Source organism: Squalius cephalus, assembly GCF_949319135.1.
Source record: "Squalius cephalus genome assembly, chromosome: 22".
Classification (NCBI taxonomy): domain Eukaryota; kingdom Metazoa; phylum Chordata; class Actinopteri; order Cypriniformes; family Leuciscidae; genus Squalius; species Squalius cephalus.
This window is the reverse complement of record NC_137143.1, coordinates 32402804-32416211: the sequence shown is the minus strand read 5'-3', so window position 1 is coordinate 32416211 and position 13408 is coordinate 32402804. Positions and strand designations below refer to the sequence as shown.

Here is a 13408-nt window from a genome sequence, read left to right as displayed (position 1 = left end):
ACACACACACACACACACACACACACACACACACACAGCTCTGGCTCGCTGTAACCGCTGAGAGAAACACACTGACGGGCAGCAGGTTTGTATCAGTGCCAAAGTGTTTTGTGACCTTCTACAACTGAGCGCACATGAAGCGCCACACACACACACACACACACACACACACACACTGCCCTGTTAGTGCTGAACAATGTCCTTCTCTCTGCTAGAAATGCTGCTTCGCACATTCGGCTCAACACACTTCTGCTCACGCAAGAGTTCGGCTTTATTTAGAAATTCAAGCATGAAGTGTTTGAGTCGATGAAGAGAGTCGTAGATCAGATCAGATCAGTGATCTACTCTATAGACTCGTAAATAACTAATAGATTTGATTAAAAAAAATATATATATATATATAAAACATAACTCAGAAAATAAAAACAAATTTGACTAACATAAATTAAAAATACATTATCATTCATTAAATACTAGAAATGAATACAATGACAATGTAACAGATACTCATAACGTAAAATATGATTTAGAACAAATTGATTAAAATAAAATCAGGACGGGTCGAGACACACACACACACACACACGTGTCTTGTCCTCAGCACACGAGCGAGTGACCCGAACAGAACAAACCCGGCCCGTGTTCAGACGGAACATCTACATCTACATCGCCTTCCTTTACAGTAACACCGGTGAGAATAACCCCCTTGAATTATTAATAAGCTTGTAGTATATTAATGAAATTAGAGTGTACAGTCGTCAACTCAGGGGAGCCGTGCATTAATATTTCACACCGCCTCAGACGAAACACACACACACAGCATTCTTTAAAGAGAACATCAACTTCATGAAGTCCAGGAAAATACAGACAAATTCAGCGGGATGTTTCAGGGCATGGGTTGCGTTATAATACTAAAACCTGCTCATAAATAAACAATCTAGTAGTTAAAAACAACAACATCAACATCTGGATGCATTACTAAGAATAAGAGTCCTAAATCTGATGTGAAAATGTGTTTAACAATCACAATTAAACTAAATAGTCCTAAAACATGCTTCATTTTCTTTATGTAAAATATACTGATTGTTTCATGTTTTAATGAGAGACACCCATTGAGACCTGTGTGATTTCATACATTACTGGGGTTGTTGTGTCATATTTAACACCAACATACTGCACTGCATGCTGGGAAACACCCAATCAGTGAACAGTATGAGGATCCCTATCAAACACTGAGCCTTACTCACCTTTATGGCCCATCATAACCGCCAGATGAAGAGGAGTGTTTCCTGTAAGACAAGACCAAACTGAGTCATTCACAGGACAAGCCCAACAACCAATTAGGGATGCACCGAATGTTCGGCAAACGAAATTATTCGGCCGAAAATAGCCAAAAAAAGCACTTTCGGTGTTCGGCCGAATAAGTAAAAAGGCCGAATAAAATTTGCCGAACAATGAAGTTTTTAATGACGCGATCAAATAGTAACCCGCGTAGAGTGAGAGGCGCGCGCTTTATGCAGCAAACATGTCGGCAGTGTGGAAGCAATTTAAAGTGTCAGAGAAAGAGGCAAAAACGGCCGTTTGCAGACACTGTTCTGCCGAATTGTCCAGAGGGGGTGCATCTGCAAAAACGTAGCCTACAGCACTTCAAGTTTAATTTATCACTTAAAATCAAGACACCCCGAACATCATGCAGAGTACGAGAAAGTAGGGGTATGCGATATGACGATTTTTGATCGTGGACCATTAAAATGTCTCCACGATCTGCTTTTTAAGTAATATCGTAGTATCGTGCATTCTATCGTTGCTGTTCTGGCGCCTTTGTCCCACTGAACAACACGACGTATATTCACATAAAATGTTTACGCAGCGGAACGGGACACTGCAGTTCACAAAAGTTCATAATTTGCATGTGCAATAATGACTTGTCGGTTAAACATTTAATTTGCGTGCTGATGCGCGTTTCTCAGGTACGTTAAGTTATGTGAAGCTCACATGCACTAAAAGCCTGTCTACCAGTGCCTGGATACTGGACAAAGTTATCTTTCGACTCTTAAATACACAAGGTTTACATAAACAAAGTCGGTTATGTCTAAAGTGAAAGCAAACTTGAGAAAATTGAGAGAAAATCTGCTTGTCAAATGCGTGTATATTAGACGCGTCGCGCGCAGCTCTTAAAGAGACAGTAGCTGAATAGAAAACACGCTGCCGCTTATCCTTAAAGGGATAGTTCACCCAAAAATAAAAATTCTCATTATTTACGCACTCTAATGTTGTTCCAAACCTGTATTAATTTCCTTCTAATATTTTTCTAATATTAATATTTTGAAGAATGTGGCTCAGTAACTTTTATTTTCAACAGAAGAAAGAAACTTATTTGAGTTTAAAACAACTTGAGAGAGCAAATTATGACAATTTGAATTTATAGGAGAACTATCCCTTTAATGTTAATAAAACAACAAAATGCAAAGAGAAAATCACTCACTGCTCTTGACTGACACTTTAATAGTAGCTTTAATAAGTATCAATGTATAATTTATACAGTGAAGTCCGTTTTGTTTTATTTTCATTTGTTCATTTAATTACTTTCTTCTATACTGTTAAATACACCTACTGTAGCTGAAAACATAAAGCACTGTTTATTTAATTTGTATATTAATTTGTGTATGTGTAATGTGTATCTTTGATCTTAATATTTAATAACAAAGAAAATAATGACAAATATTTTTATCTTCGTCCCTGTCTGCCATTCTTTTTTATTTTATAAAGAAGAACCTGCCACTTTTCCTGAAGAAGTAGGCTAAGTAGGCTTATGTCTAGGACAGTTATTCATTTGTTGTGGGTTCATCCACATTTTTTTTGCACTATTCAATGCACATTTGTTGTTGTAGACATACAGAGTTACTTTCAGCAGTCAGTTATAGGCCTAACATAGGCTATTCAAGAAGGGGGGCTTCAAAGATGGCCAAATAAAAATATTTTTTTTTATTTTACTAATTTATTTATTTTAAGTTATATATTTGGCTTTGTTTGTATAATATCTGCTGGAATGTTAAAAAAATGTTCAGTGCAGGGGCGTAGAATTTAGTAGGGACGCTAGGGACGTGTCCCTACCAATATCCAGTGACACTGATATATCCCTAGCAATAATTTCGATCAAAACTGCCACTGGTTCAGTGTTAAATAAATATTTTGAAATTGTATTTATGTTCTTTGATTTCTTTCTCTGAAAAGCAACACAAAATAGTAAAAAGCTAATTTTTACTATTTAATTATTGTAATGGTGAAAAAATTGCCAAAATAAATGGAAAAAAATGCGAAACACCGCGTTCGGTATTCGGCCTTCGGCCTTCGGCCAAGCATTTCATTATTATTCGGCTTCGGCTTCGGCCAAGCATTTCATTTCGGTGCATCCCTACAACCAATCAACCGTTCAGCAGGAAATGACATCAGATCAAACTTCAGGAGCGCGTGCTGATGTATATCAGTGTTGATTTATCATCACTGAGATTGATACGTTTTTATTTATAGTTTGAAATAAATTTTATAATTATACTTTCATTTTAGTTTCATAATTTTGTCAAGTGATTAATTCAGTTTTTTAAATGTCTATATAGTTTTTAATAATTTTATTTCAGTTTTAGTTTCACTTATTTTAGTACTTCAAGTTAACGTAACTGAAAATGAGAAATTTTGCCTGGGCAACTATATTTTAAGTAATTTAACATTTAATTAATGTCAAAAAAATTATGGTTCTCAATCACCATGCTTTTGACGCATTATAGTTCTAGATCATCATTATCATTATAGCTATGAATAATAACAGTTCTAGATCATGATATGGTTCTGGATTATTATGATTCTCTAATCTCGATCACCATGTTTTTGAGTCCCTGAGGTTCTAGATCAGCATGATTCTGGATTATTATTATTCTCGATCACCATGTTTTTGACGCATTATAGTTCTAGATCATCATTATCATTATGGCTATGAATAATAACAGTTCTAGATCATGATATGGTTCTGGATTATTATGATTCTCTAATCTCGATCACCATGTTTTTGAGTCCCTGAGGTTCTAGATCAGCATGATTCTGGATAACTATGATTCTCGATCACCATGTTTTTGAGTCCCTGAGGTTCTAGATCAGCATGATTCTGGATAACTATGATTCTCGATCACCATGTTTTTGAGTCCCTGAGGTTCTAGATCAATCAGCATGATTCTGGATTATTATGATTCTCGATCACCATGTTTGTGAGTCCCTGAGGTTCTTGATCATCATGATTCTGGATTATTATGATTCTCGATCACCATGTTTTTGAGTCCCTGAGGTTCTTGATCATCATGATTCTGGATTATTATGATTCTCGATCGCCATGTTTTTGAGTCCCTGAGGTTCTAGATCGATCAGCATGATTCTGGACTATTATGATTCTCAATCACCATGTTTTTGAGTCCCTGAGGTTCTAGATTAGCATGATTCTGGATTATTTATTATGATTCTCGATCACCATGTTTTCGAGTCCCTGAGGTTCTAGATCAGCATGATTCTGGATTATTATGACTCTCGATCACCATGTTTTCGAGTCCCTGAGGTTCTAGATCAGCATGATTCTGGATAATTATGACCGAATAGTTTGTTTATTATCGTGTCTGTGGGTCATGTCTCACCGTGCACGTCTTTCTGCGCGATGTTCTGAGTTCGGATGAGCGATGACAGCCTCCTCACGTCTCCCCTGAACACACACTCATGCACGGGGTACGCGCTGTCAGTGTCCCCGTGGTTCTGGTTCTGCTGAGAACTGGATCGGGTGATCTTGTGGTTGCTGCCACTGAAGATCTTGCTGCCTCGGTTGGCTTTTATCGGCCCGGTGGCCGCCGGTTCCTCGTCCGGCTCCAGCAGATCCAAACCCGCCTTGCGCTCTTTGCGCACCGAGCGGATCTTCTCTCCCGTCATATTTACACAGATGAGCGGTGGAAAACAGCAGCCCGCACAACATGAACACTGTCCGGTGACTCAACGGAGACGGACGGGAATGAAACACGCACCGGGGCGAAGCATCTAACGGTAAACAAACGACACACACTCACACACCCTACGAGGAAGAGCCATCTGCCATCTTCCGTTCACACTATCGCGAGATTTACAAACAGGAGTATTGAACGCAGGGGAGAGTCTCGCGAGAATGAGGGGACTCACCCTCATGCATCGAAACAATCCTCTACTCTCGCGAGAATGGAATGCAGGTTGACTAGAGACTGGCTGGTGTCGCGAGATCGAATAATTCTGTAAAGCACATCTTCATTTGTTAGACATACACAAACTGATTGGGATGTTTGTATATAGCAAGCTAAACAGAAGCGAAGATTTTGGTTGTCATTTTACAAATTAAACGTTTAGAGGAGGAGAGCAGACATGCGCAGTGTCACTGCTGACACCTGCTGGAGAGTGAAGGCACTCCTGGTCAAATCTGACTGATTTAAAGTCCCCATGAAATCAAAATGGAAGTTTTTTGGCTTTTAGTATGAATATATAATATATATATAAATATTTAGCCTCCTATATTTTAAATATATATTTTAAAGTGATTTGGAGGAGATTAGGAGGAGAAACGGTTAGAGATTAGGAGGAAACTGCAGAGCTGTGATATAAACAAAACGCTATTGGCTGTTTTCAAAAAGGGGAGGAGCTGTTCAATATATCCCGCCCTGTCTTCCTGATTCAGTGGAAATTCAGTGGGCTTTTAAAAACAAACCGAATTCTTATTAGTTCAGAAATTCATATTAATAATAATAATACATTTTATTTATAACGCGCCTTTCTCATTTCCAAAGAGCTACAACACAAAGTAAACAGATTATAAAAATACAAACAGTACAGTAAATACAGTAACATAGCTAATAGGTTTAAATTAGCATGTTTTGCTAGCATGTTTTAACAGGTTGCTAACATGATTTACCATGTTAGAATGTTTTAGCACGTTGTTAGCATGAATTAGCAGGTTTTAGCACATTGCTAACATGAATTAACATGTTAGAATGTTTTAGAACGTTGTTAGCATGAATTGGCAGGTTTTAACACATTGTAAACATGACTTAACATGTCTTAACACATTGATGGCATGAATCCCCCCTGTAGTCAATAACTGTATCCCTTAAAACTCATCTTTGATCACCAAAATTAAAAAAATGTTCCTTGAAAAAAATGTCTTTATGCCTTAAAATATCTTGAATGTAGTAAATCGATGACACCCATTTCTTATTTAGTGTACGCAGTTCTATGAATATGCAAATGAGCCCCGCCTCCACTCACTCACAGCAGCTTGACTTTTTAGCGCAATTTTCCACCGGACAAATTGCGATTGTTAACTCATGATTTCTGTTCTGTGCGTCTGTGCGCACCAATCTTGCACTTCTATCTACTCCTCAACCAGACCACCTAGAGACTTCGGGTTTTCGGCATTATGTTAAGGAAGGTCTAATCTCGGGAACGCACAAAAAAAAATCCAGGAAAAGATTTACTATCTCTTAGTGTTGTGATCCCATGAGGTGAGAAAATTGCGCTAAAACACTCACTGAGTTTTTATTACTTGTTTTCTCTCAATACTTTCTTTTTCTGTTGCAATTCTTTGTTTTGGTTTGCAAAACCACTTTTTTTTCTCTCAATACTTTTTTCTTTCTTTTTCTTTATTTTGGTTTGCATAACAACTTTTTTTCTCTCAATACTTTCTTTTTCTTTTACAATTCTTTATTTTGGTTTGCAAAACAACTTTTTTTCTCTCAATACTTTTTCTTTCTTTTTCTTTATTTTGGTTTGCAAAACCACTTTTTTTTCTCTCAATACTTTCTTTTTCTTTTGTAATTCTTTATTTTTTTTGCAAAACAACTTTTTTCTCTCAATGCTTTCTTTTTCTTTTGTAATTTTTTATTTTTTTTGCAAAACAACTTTTTTTCTCTCAATACTTTCTTTTTCTTTTGCAATTCTTTATTTTTTTTGCAAAACAACTTTTTTTCTCTCAATACTTTCTTTTTCTTTTGCAATTCTTTACTTTGGTTGGCAAAACAACAGTTTTTTGCTCAATACTAAAAAAATGTGCAAACATCTGTGGCATTATTTTGACTCCACAGGTGCTGCGCCACACAATGCCCGAGTGACCCGTGAGTGACCGCAGCAGAAGCTCAGTGAGTTCAGATCGTTCAGCAGCAGCAGCAGCAGCTCTGGAATCTCCTCTCGTTACACACACACACACACACTTGTTTCTCTGGGATCACACGGATATATCCGATGGAGTGTTGAAATCATTCTGATCTGATGATGAAATCTGCTAATAAGTAAGTATAACAGCCGGATCTGACTTTATTAACTCAGTTCTTGAGTAATATGCTGGACAATAAAACCGTTCCTGAGTAAATTTGAGATTAAAATTAAATCTAGTATATATTCATTAGTTTTAAAGATTAGTCCAATAACATGATTAGGATGCAAGTGTTAATTATATTTCTGTCCAGCTGATAAACACTGAAATGTTTCATGCCTCTTTTCCACTTGTTTCTCTATTATTTGCATGCCATTGTGAGTGTTGTAAGAGCTTGTGTTTACGTGTGTTTGTGTAACGGTGACCCTTTTCATTGTCTTGTGTTACTCCAGCATTCTCTGGCTGTTTTCACATCACAGCTCACTTTACACGCTCAGAAACGTTAAACATGTTCAGAAATGTTATATTATTATTGATTTCAGTGTTGTCTGATGATCCCTTTTTATTTTTCCCTCAGAAAGTGCAGAATTATGCTTTGGGATGATGGATAATCAACATAGAAGAACTGTTAATGTGAGCAAACAAGAAAAAAATTACTAGGAATTTACAGGATTAAAGAGTATTATTTTACAATAAATTACTGTAGTCTGAAATTTACAGTGAAATTAATGAATGCTGGTCATTGTCTTACAAATTACTGGTAATCAACAGCAAAATGATGCTGACATCACAGTAATACTGTTCTTGTTTTACTGTGAATTCACATGATAAGAAATGCCATTGTAAGGAATTATCTTGTTTACCACTGTAATTGTTTTGAAGTCACCATAATGATGATCGGTGTTCCCGCCGCTTGGGATCTTGGACCTTGTATATTCATACTAAAGTTTCTGATCCAGCCAAGTCAGAAAACAATGACAGGCTAGAATGTAAAATAAGCGAATTGGCTGATTTTTAAGTTAATCAAACTATTATTAGTGTTATTTCAGCATTCAGATTTACCAATATCTTATTTCAAACTCATAATTGTTTGTAGATGGATATTTCCCAATAGTAAAGCAGCTGCTGAGATTTGTAACACAAGATGTTTTATCTTCCGTCACTTAATGATGGACAGACATCAATACTAGACATACAAAACACAACAATGGTGACAATCAACAAATTATAATAAGTACATGTACAATAATAAGTAAAATGAACATTACAAAATAAACACAAACTGCTTAAAGTGAAGCAAAAATAAGTTCAGCAGCACAGATTAAACCAACAAGAATCAAGAAAAATACAACAGAATTACATTATTGATTCTGTAAATATTAGAGTCGATGTTTGACCTAAATGGATAGGCCTAGTTCACCCAAAAATGAACATACTGTCAGTAATTACTCACCCTCATGTCATTCCACACCTGTAAGACTTTCATTCATCTTCAGAACACTATAATGAAGATCTTTCTGATGAAATCTAAGAGCTTTCTGTCTCTCCATTGACAGTCTACGCAACTACCACTTGCAAACAAGTAATAAAAACTCAGTGAGTGTTTTAGCGCAATTTTCTGACGTCATGGGATCACAACACTAAGAGATAGTAAATCGTTTTATGTTTTTTTTTTTTTTTTTTTTTTTTGTGCGTTCCCGAGATTAGACCTTCCTTAACATAATGCCGAAAACCCGAAGTCTCTAGGTGGTCTGGTTGAGGAGGAGATAGAAGTACAAGATTGGTGCGCAAAGACAGAACAGAAATCATGAGTTAACAATCGCAATTTTGTCCGTAGAAAAATTGCGCTAAAAAAGGTAGTAAAGACACCATTAATGAATCCATGGAAAGTAACCCACTCCAGTGGTTTAACCTCAATTTTATGAAGTGACGCTCTTGGCAGAAAACAAACAAGCATAATTTACCACATTATTTACAAAATATTAATCTCCAACGCGATTTCGATGCAGGCATGTTGTGTTGACGGGAGAGCAGACGTTGTTACGTTTTCCTACAGACCATTTACACCAAGGACGATAACGATATAGTTCTTCTTCTAAAAATCGTTAAGTTACATATGTAAGGGATAATGTAGAGCGAGGCGGTTCAAGAATATATTCTTTGTATTTGTATTCGCCATAACAACCGCCTCGCTCTACTACATTATCCCGCTTATTACATGGCTACCTAACAAATAAATCAATAATTTGACACAAAATATTGATTTAAAAAGGAGTTTATTGATTTAAAAACGATTGTATTGCTTCCGCTAAAGAAAATAGTCCGTTCCGTCTTTACGGTTAGAATCCTGCGTCCATAGCAACGCTCTGTGTTTCATGGCAACGGTGTGTTGTACTTCGTCTGTTATCAAGAAATAACACACCGCATTCTACATTGGAATTCAACCAAGCCATGTAATAAGTAAGGGATAATAGAGAGGCGGTCGTTATAGCGAATAACAAGCCCGACAGGCTGAACGAGACCCCGACGCGAAGCGGACATGGCTACCTACAAAATAAATAATTAATTAGACACAAATTATTGATTTAAAAAGGTGTTTATTGATTTAAAAACGATTGTATTGCTTCCGCCAAAGAAAATAGTCCGTTCCGTGTCCATAGCAACGCGCTGTTTTGCATGGCAACGGTCTGTTATAGCTCGCAGCGGTCTGTCTGTTATCAAGAAATAACACACCGCATTCTACATTGGAATTCAGCCAAGCCATGTAATAAAAAAGAATAGCAGAGTTCACATCAAGACTATAACGATAACGGCACAGAGAAACACTATCAATCGAATCACTTTCAGATGTTTTAACAGCTGATTAACGATAAAAACACTGGCAGCCAATCAGAATCCATCCAGTTTTAAAGCGCTCGAGCATTTAAAGCGACAGACGACAAAACTGCAGCGCTTATGATAAACAGAACGATATTGTGTGCTGATGTGAATGATAATAAATTTATATAGCAGAGTGAAAGGTCACAATTATCTGGGTTTTTCTTTTAATCAGCGGATTAAAGATGCTTCTTGGAAAAAAAATTAAGCCAACAATCTACTAAGGAAAACATCAATAATCAAATGTCGGTCTGTTATTGTTAAAGAAACAGCACCCATAAAATACAAACGTCTGAAAGTAAACTCCTATGTTATTTTTATCCTATCTTCTGACTGTGAGTTTTCTAATATGTCTCTGTTTGCTTCAGATGGCCTCCAGTGAACCTGATAATTATCAGTCGAACGAGGAACCCCAGCCTGGTGACCTCATCGAGATCTTCAGACCAGCCTATCAGCACTGGGCTCTTTACCTGGGAGACGGTTACATCATCAACCTCACTCCTGTTGGTCAGTGGCGTCATCATGGCTCAAAGATGACCTCAGAATAATATTTAGTCATGAATTTAAGATTTATGGATCTGAATGTCATTTAAAACCTCCATTAATGTGGATTAAACAGATTTAGTAACACTTTACAGCAAGGTTACATTAGTTAACTTCATTTACTAACACATCATTAAAATCTCCCAAGTCCCCCTGTAGTCAATAATTTTATCCTTTAAAACTCGTCTTTGATCACCAAAATGACATATTTAAAGTTTTTTCCTTGAAAAAAGATTATTCATGCCTTAAAATATCTTGAATGTAACTCGACACCCTTGCCTCATTTAGTATGCATGGTTCTATGAATATGCAAATGAGCCCCGCCTCCACTCACTCACTCAGCTCAGAGATCCACTGGTTGACGATCACACGTTGATCTGATTGGTTACAAGGTAGTTTGTGACGTCAGAAACACCAGCGATTTCAAAGCGTGTTTTTGAGACTGTCTTTGGTTCACTGCAGTTTTAAGGAGGAAATACTCAGCAATGCTGTCGACTTATGAACTTACACACGGTTTAAGCAGATTAAAAACACCACATAGACACATAAACTACATTAAAACTTGATTTACACCACAGAATAATCATATTTTTAAAATACATTCATTGAAATTGATTAGAATCAGCACAAATCAGTTACAAAATATGAAAACATCCCTAGCTATGAGTAACAAGCAATATTCAGTATTCAAATTGGATTTATTGATCATAAATAAATAAACCTTAACACAGTTTATTAGTACTATTACAAAAACATCATTTATGTATGACTGACCAATTTGCATCACGTTTAGTTTATTCCTTTATGTTAAAACTGTGTCCAAATGCATGAATTTTTGTCTTTAAACGTGTGTTCCTCCCGTCAGATGAGGGTCAAGCCGCTGCCATGTCGAGTGTGAAGTCAGTGTTCAGTCGTAAGGCCGTGGTCCGCATGCAGCTCTTAAAGGAGGTTGTGGGAGCAGATTCATACAGGATCAATAATAAATATGATGACAATCACACGCCGCTGCCCGTGTCTGAGATCATCCAGCGAGCTCAGCTCCTCATTGGCCAGGAGGTGTCATATGACCTGCTGGGCAGCAACTGTGAACACTTCGTCACTCTTCTTCGCTACGGCGAGGGCGTGTCTGAACAGGTCAGACTAACCACAAATACCACATTATTACCATGTTCCAGGAATTTGGTATTTATGGAAGCTTGTTTCCGCCACAAAATTAAACATTCTGAAAGATAATTGTGACTTTTTATCTCACAATTGCGTGTTATAAAGTCTGAATTGCGTGATATAAACATGCAATTCTGAGGAAAAAAAAGTCAGAATTTCAAGTTTATTTCTCGCAACTGCGACTTTATATCTCGCAATTCTGACTATATCTCGCAATTGTGAGTTTATATCATGCAATTTTGACTTTATAACTCGCAATTGCGACTTTATATCACGCAATTCTGACTTTATAACAATTCTGAATTTATAACTCGCAATTCTGACTATATCTCGCAATTGTGAGTTTATATCATGCAATTCTGACTTTATAACTCGCAATTGCGACTTTATATCACGCAATTCTGACTTTATAACAATTGTGACTTTATATCACGCAATTGTGACTTTATATCACGCAATTCTGACTTTATAACAATTGTGACTTTATAACTCGCAATTGTGACTTTATATCTCGCAATTGTGACTTTATATCACACAATTCTGACTTTATCTCTCAATTGTGACTTTATATCACGCAATTCTGACTTTATAACAATCCTGACTTTATCTCTCAATTGTGACTTTATAACTCGCAATTGCGACTTTATATCACACAATTCTGACTTTATCTCTCAATTGTGACTATATATCACGCAATTCTAACTTTACAACTCGCAATTGCGACTTTATATCATGCAATTCTGACTTTATATAACACAATTGTGAGAAAAAAAAGTCAGAATTGTGAGATAAAAAGTCGCAATTACCTTTTTTTATTTTTCATTGTGTGGTGGAAACAAGCTTTCATAGGTATTCAATCAGCATCATGCAAAAATTTGCACTTTGATATGGCATTTTGGCACATTTTCCCTACCTAGGATGCATTTTGAAGCATCATGGGTGCTCCAACCAAAAACGCTGCTGATTTCGGGAAATGCCTGATGCCAAAAATGCTGTCAAGTACCATGTAAATACATGATAGATGAATATGGTAATTAGTCAGACGCACATCACTGTATTAATGAAACAATAATTTGTTGTTCTGATTGGGAACGAGGCTGCTTATGTGATATTGTGTGATTTTCTGTTGACAGGCGTCACGGGCGATCGGTGCCATCAGTTTGGTGACGGCAGCGGCCAGTGCTTTCTCAGTGCTGGGAATCATCAACACACGCTCCAGAAACAGACCGTTCTAGATCTGATGAAGCCCAGACCACAGAGGACGATATATGGAGTGATCTGAATTATGATTGAAAGGCATCTGACGAAAGCTAAATGTCCTTGAGTCGATATACTCAAGTTTTGTAGGTTGAAAACAAGATGTGGTTGAAAATAGGCTATGTGACAATGAACTTTTGATGTGAAAGTATTAAAAACTGCTTTATTTTATGCTTGAATGTTCAAAAATACATTATTTCCCTCATATTCTCCATTGTTGCGGCTCCTCTCTTCCCAGTCTGTCAGTAACGCTGTTTACTTCCTGTCTCTATGAAGCCCCTCCTTCTGAAAAGCACACTGTGCTTTGATTGGTCGGCTGGAGCAGTGTGTTGTGATTGGTCGAGTGCTTCGAGTGTGTTTGGGAAA

General features: G+C 36.9%; 2 protein-coding genes across 5 annotated transcripts in view; one reads left to right on the top strand and one right to left on the bottom strand.

The window, feature by feature from the left end:
* ankrd13c (ankyrin repeat domain 13C) overlaps positions 1-5221 on the bottom strand; it is a 25904-nt gene extending 20683 nt beyond the window's left edge. The window contains exons 1-2 of the mRNA XM_079857827.1: positions 4677-5221; positions 1248-1289 (exon numbers count right to left, since the gene is read on the bottom strand). Of these exons, the coding sequence (XP_079713953.1) occupies positions 1248-1289; positions 4677-4962 (328 nt within the window). The 5' untranslated portion in view covers positions 4963-5221. The remainder of the gene's footprint in view (positions 1-1247; positions 1290-4676) is intronic.
* Positions 5222-7108: 1887 nt separating this feature from the next.
* Positions 7109-13168, top strand: plaat1 (phospholipase A and acyltransferase 1). Of its 4 annotated transcripts, XR_013819757.1 has the most exons (6): positions 7109-7337; positions 7779-7834; positions 10447-10585; positions 11487-11755; positions 12703-12815; positions 12919-12993. XR_013819757.1 is itself a non-coding variant. In XM_079858039.1 (5 exons), the coding sequence occupies exons 2-5, from the start codon at positions 7802-7804 to the stop codon at positions 13018-13020; spliced, it is 543 nt and encodes a 180-aa protein (XP_079714165.1). In that variant the 5' UTR covers positions 7109-7337; positions 7779-7801; the 3' UTR covers positions 13021-13168. The 4 variants fall into 4 exon arrangements, 3 of the variants coding, with proteins under 3 accessions (XP_079714165.1, XP_079714167.1, XP_079714166.1); XM_079858039.1 differs by lacking the exon at positions 12703-12815 and having other exon boundaries at positions 12919-13168; XM_079858041.1 differs by lacking the exons at positions 7779-7834; positions 12703-12815 and having other exon boundaries at positions 12919-13168.
* Positions 13169-13408: the final 240 nt, after the last annotated feature.

Excerpts from the sequence above, each read along its gene's own strand:
- plaat1 (XM_079858039.1), top strand. The coding sequence starts at position 7,802 with ATGATGGATAATCAACATAGAAGAACTGTTAAT. Across the intron at positions 7,835-10,446 it reads AACATAGAAGAACTGTTAAT|ATGGCCTCCAGTGAACCTGA; the intron begins GTGAGCAAACAA and ends TGTTTGCTTCAG. Across the intron at positions 10,586-11,486 it reads CATCAACCTCACTCCTGTTG|ATGAGGGTCAAGCCGCTGCC; the intron begins GTCAGTGGCGTC and ends TCCTCCCGTCAG.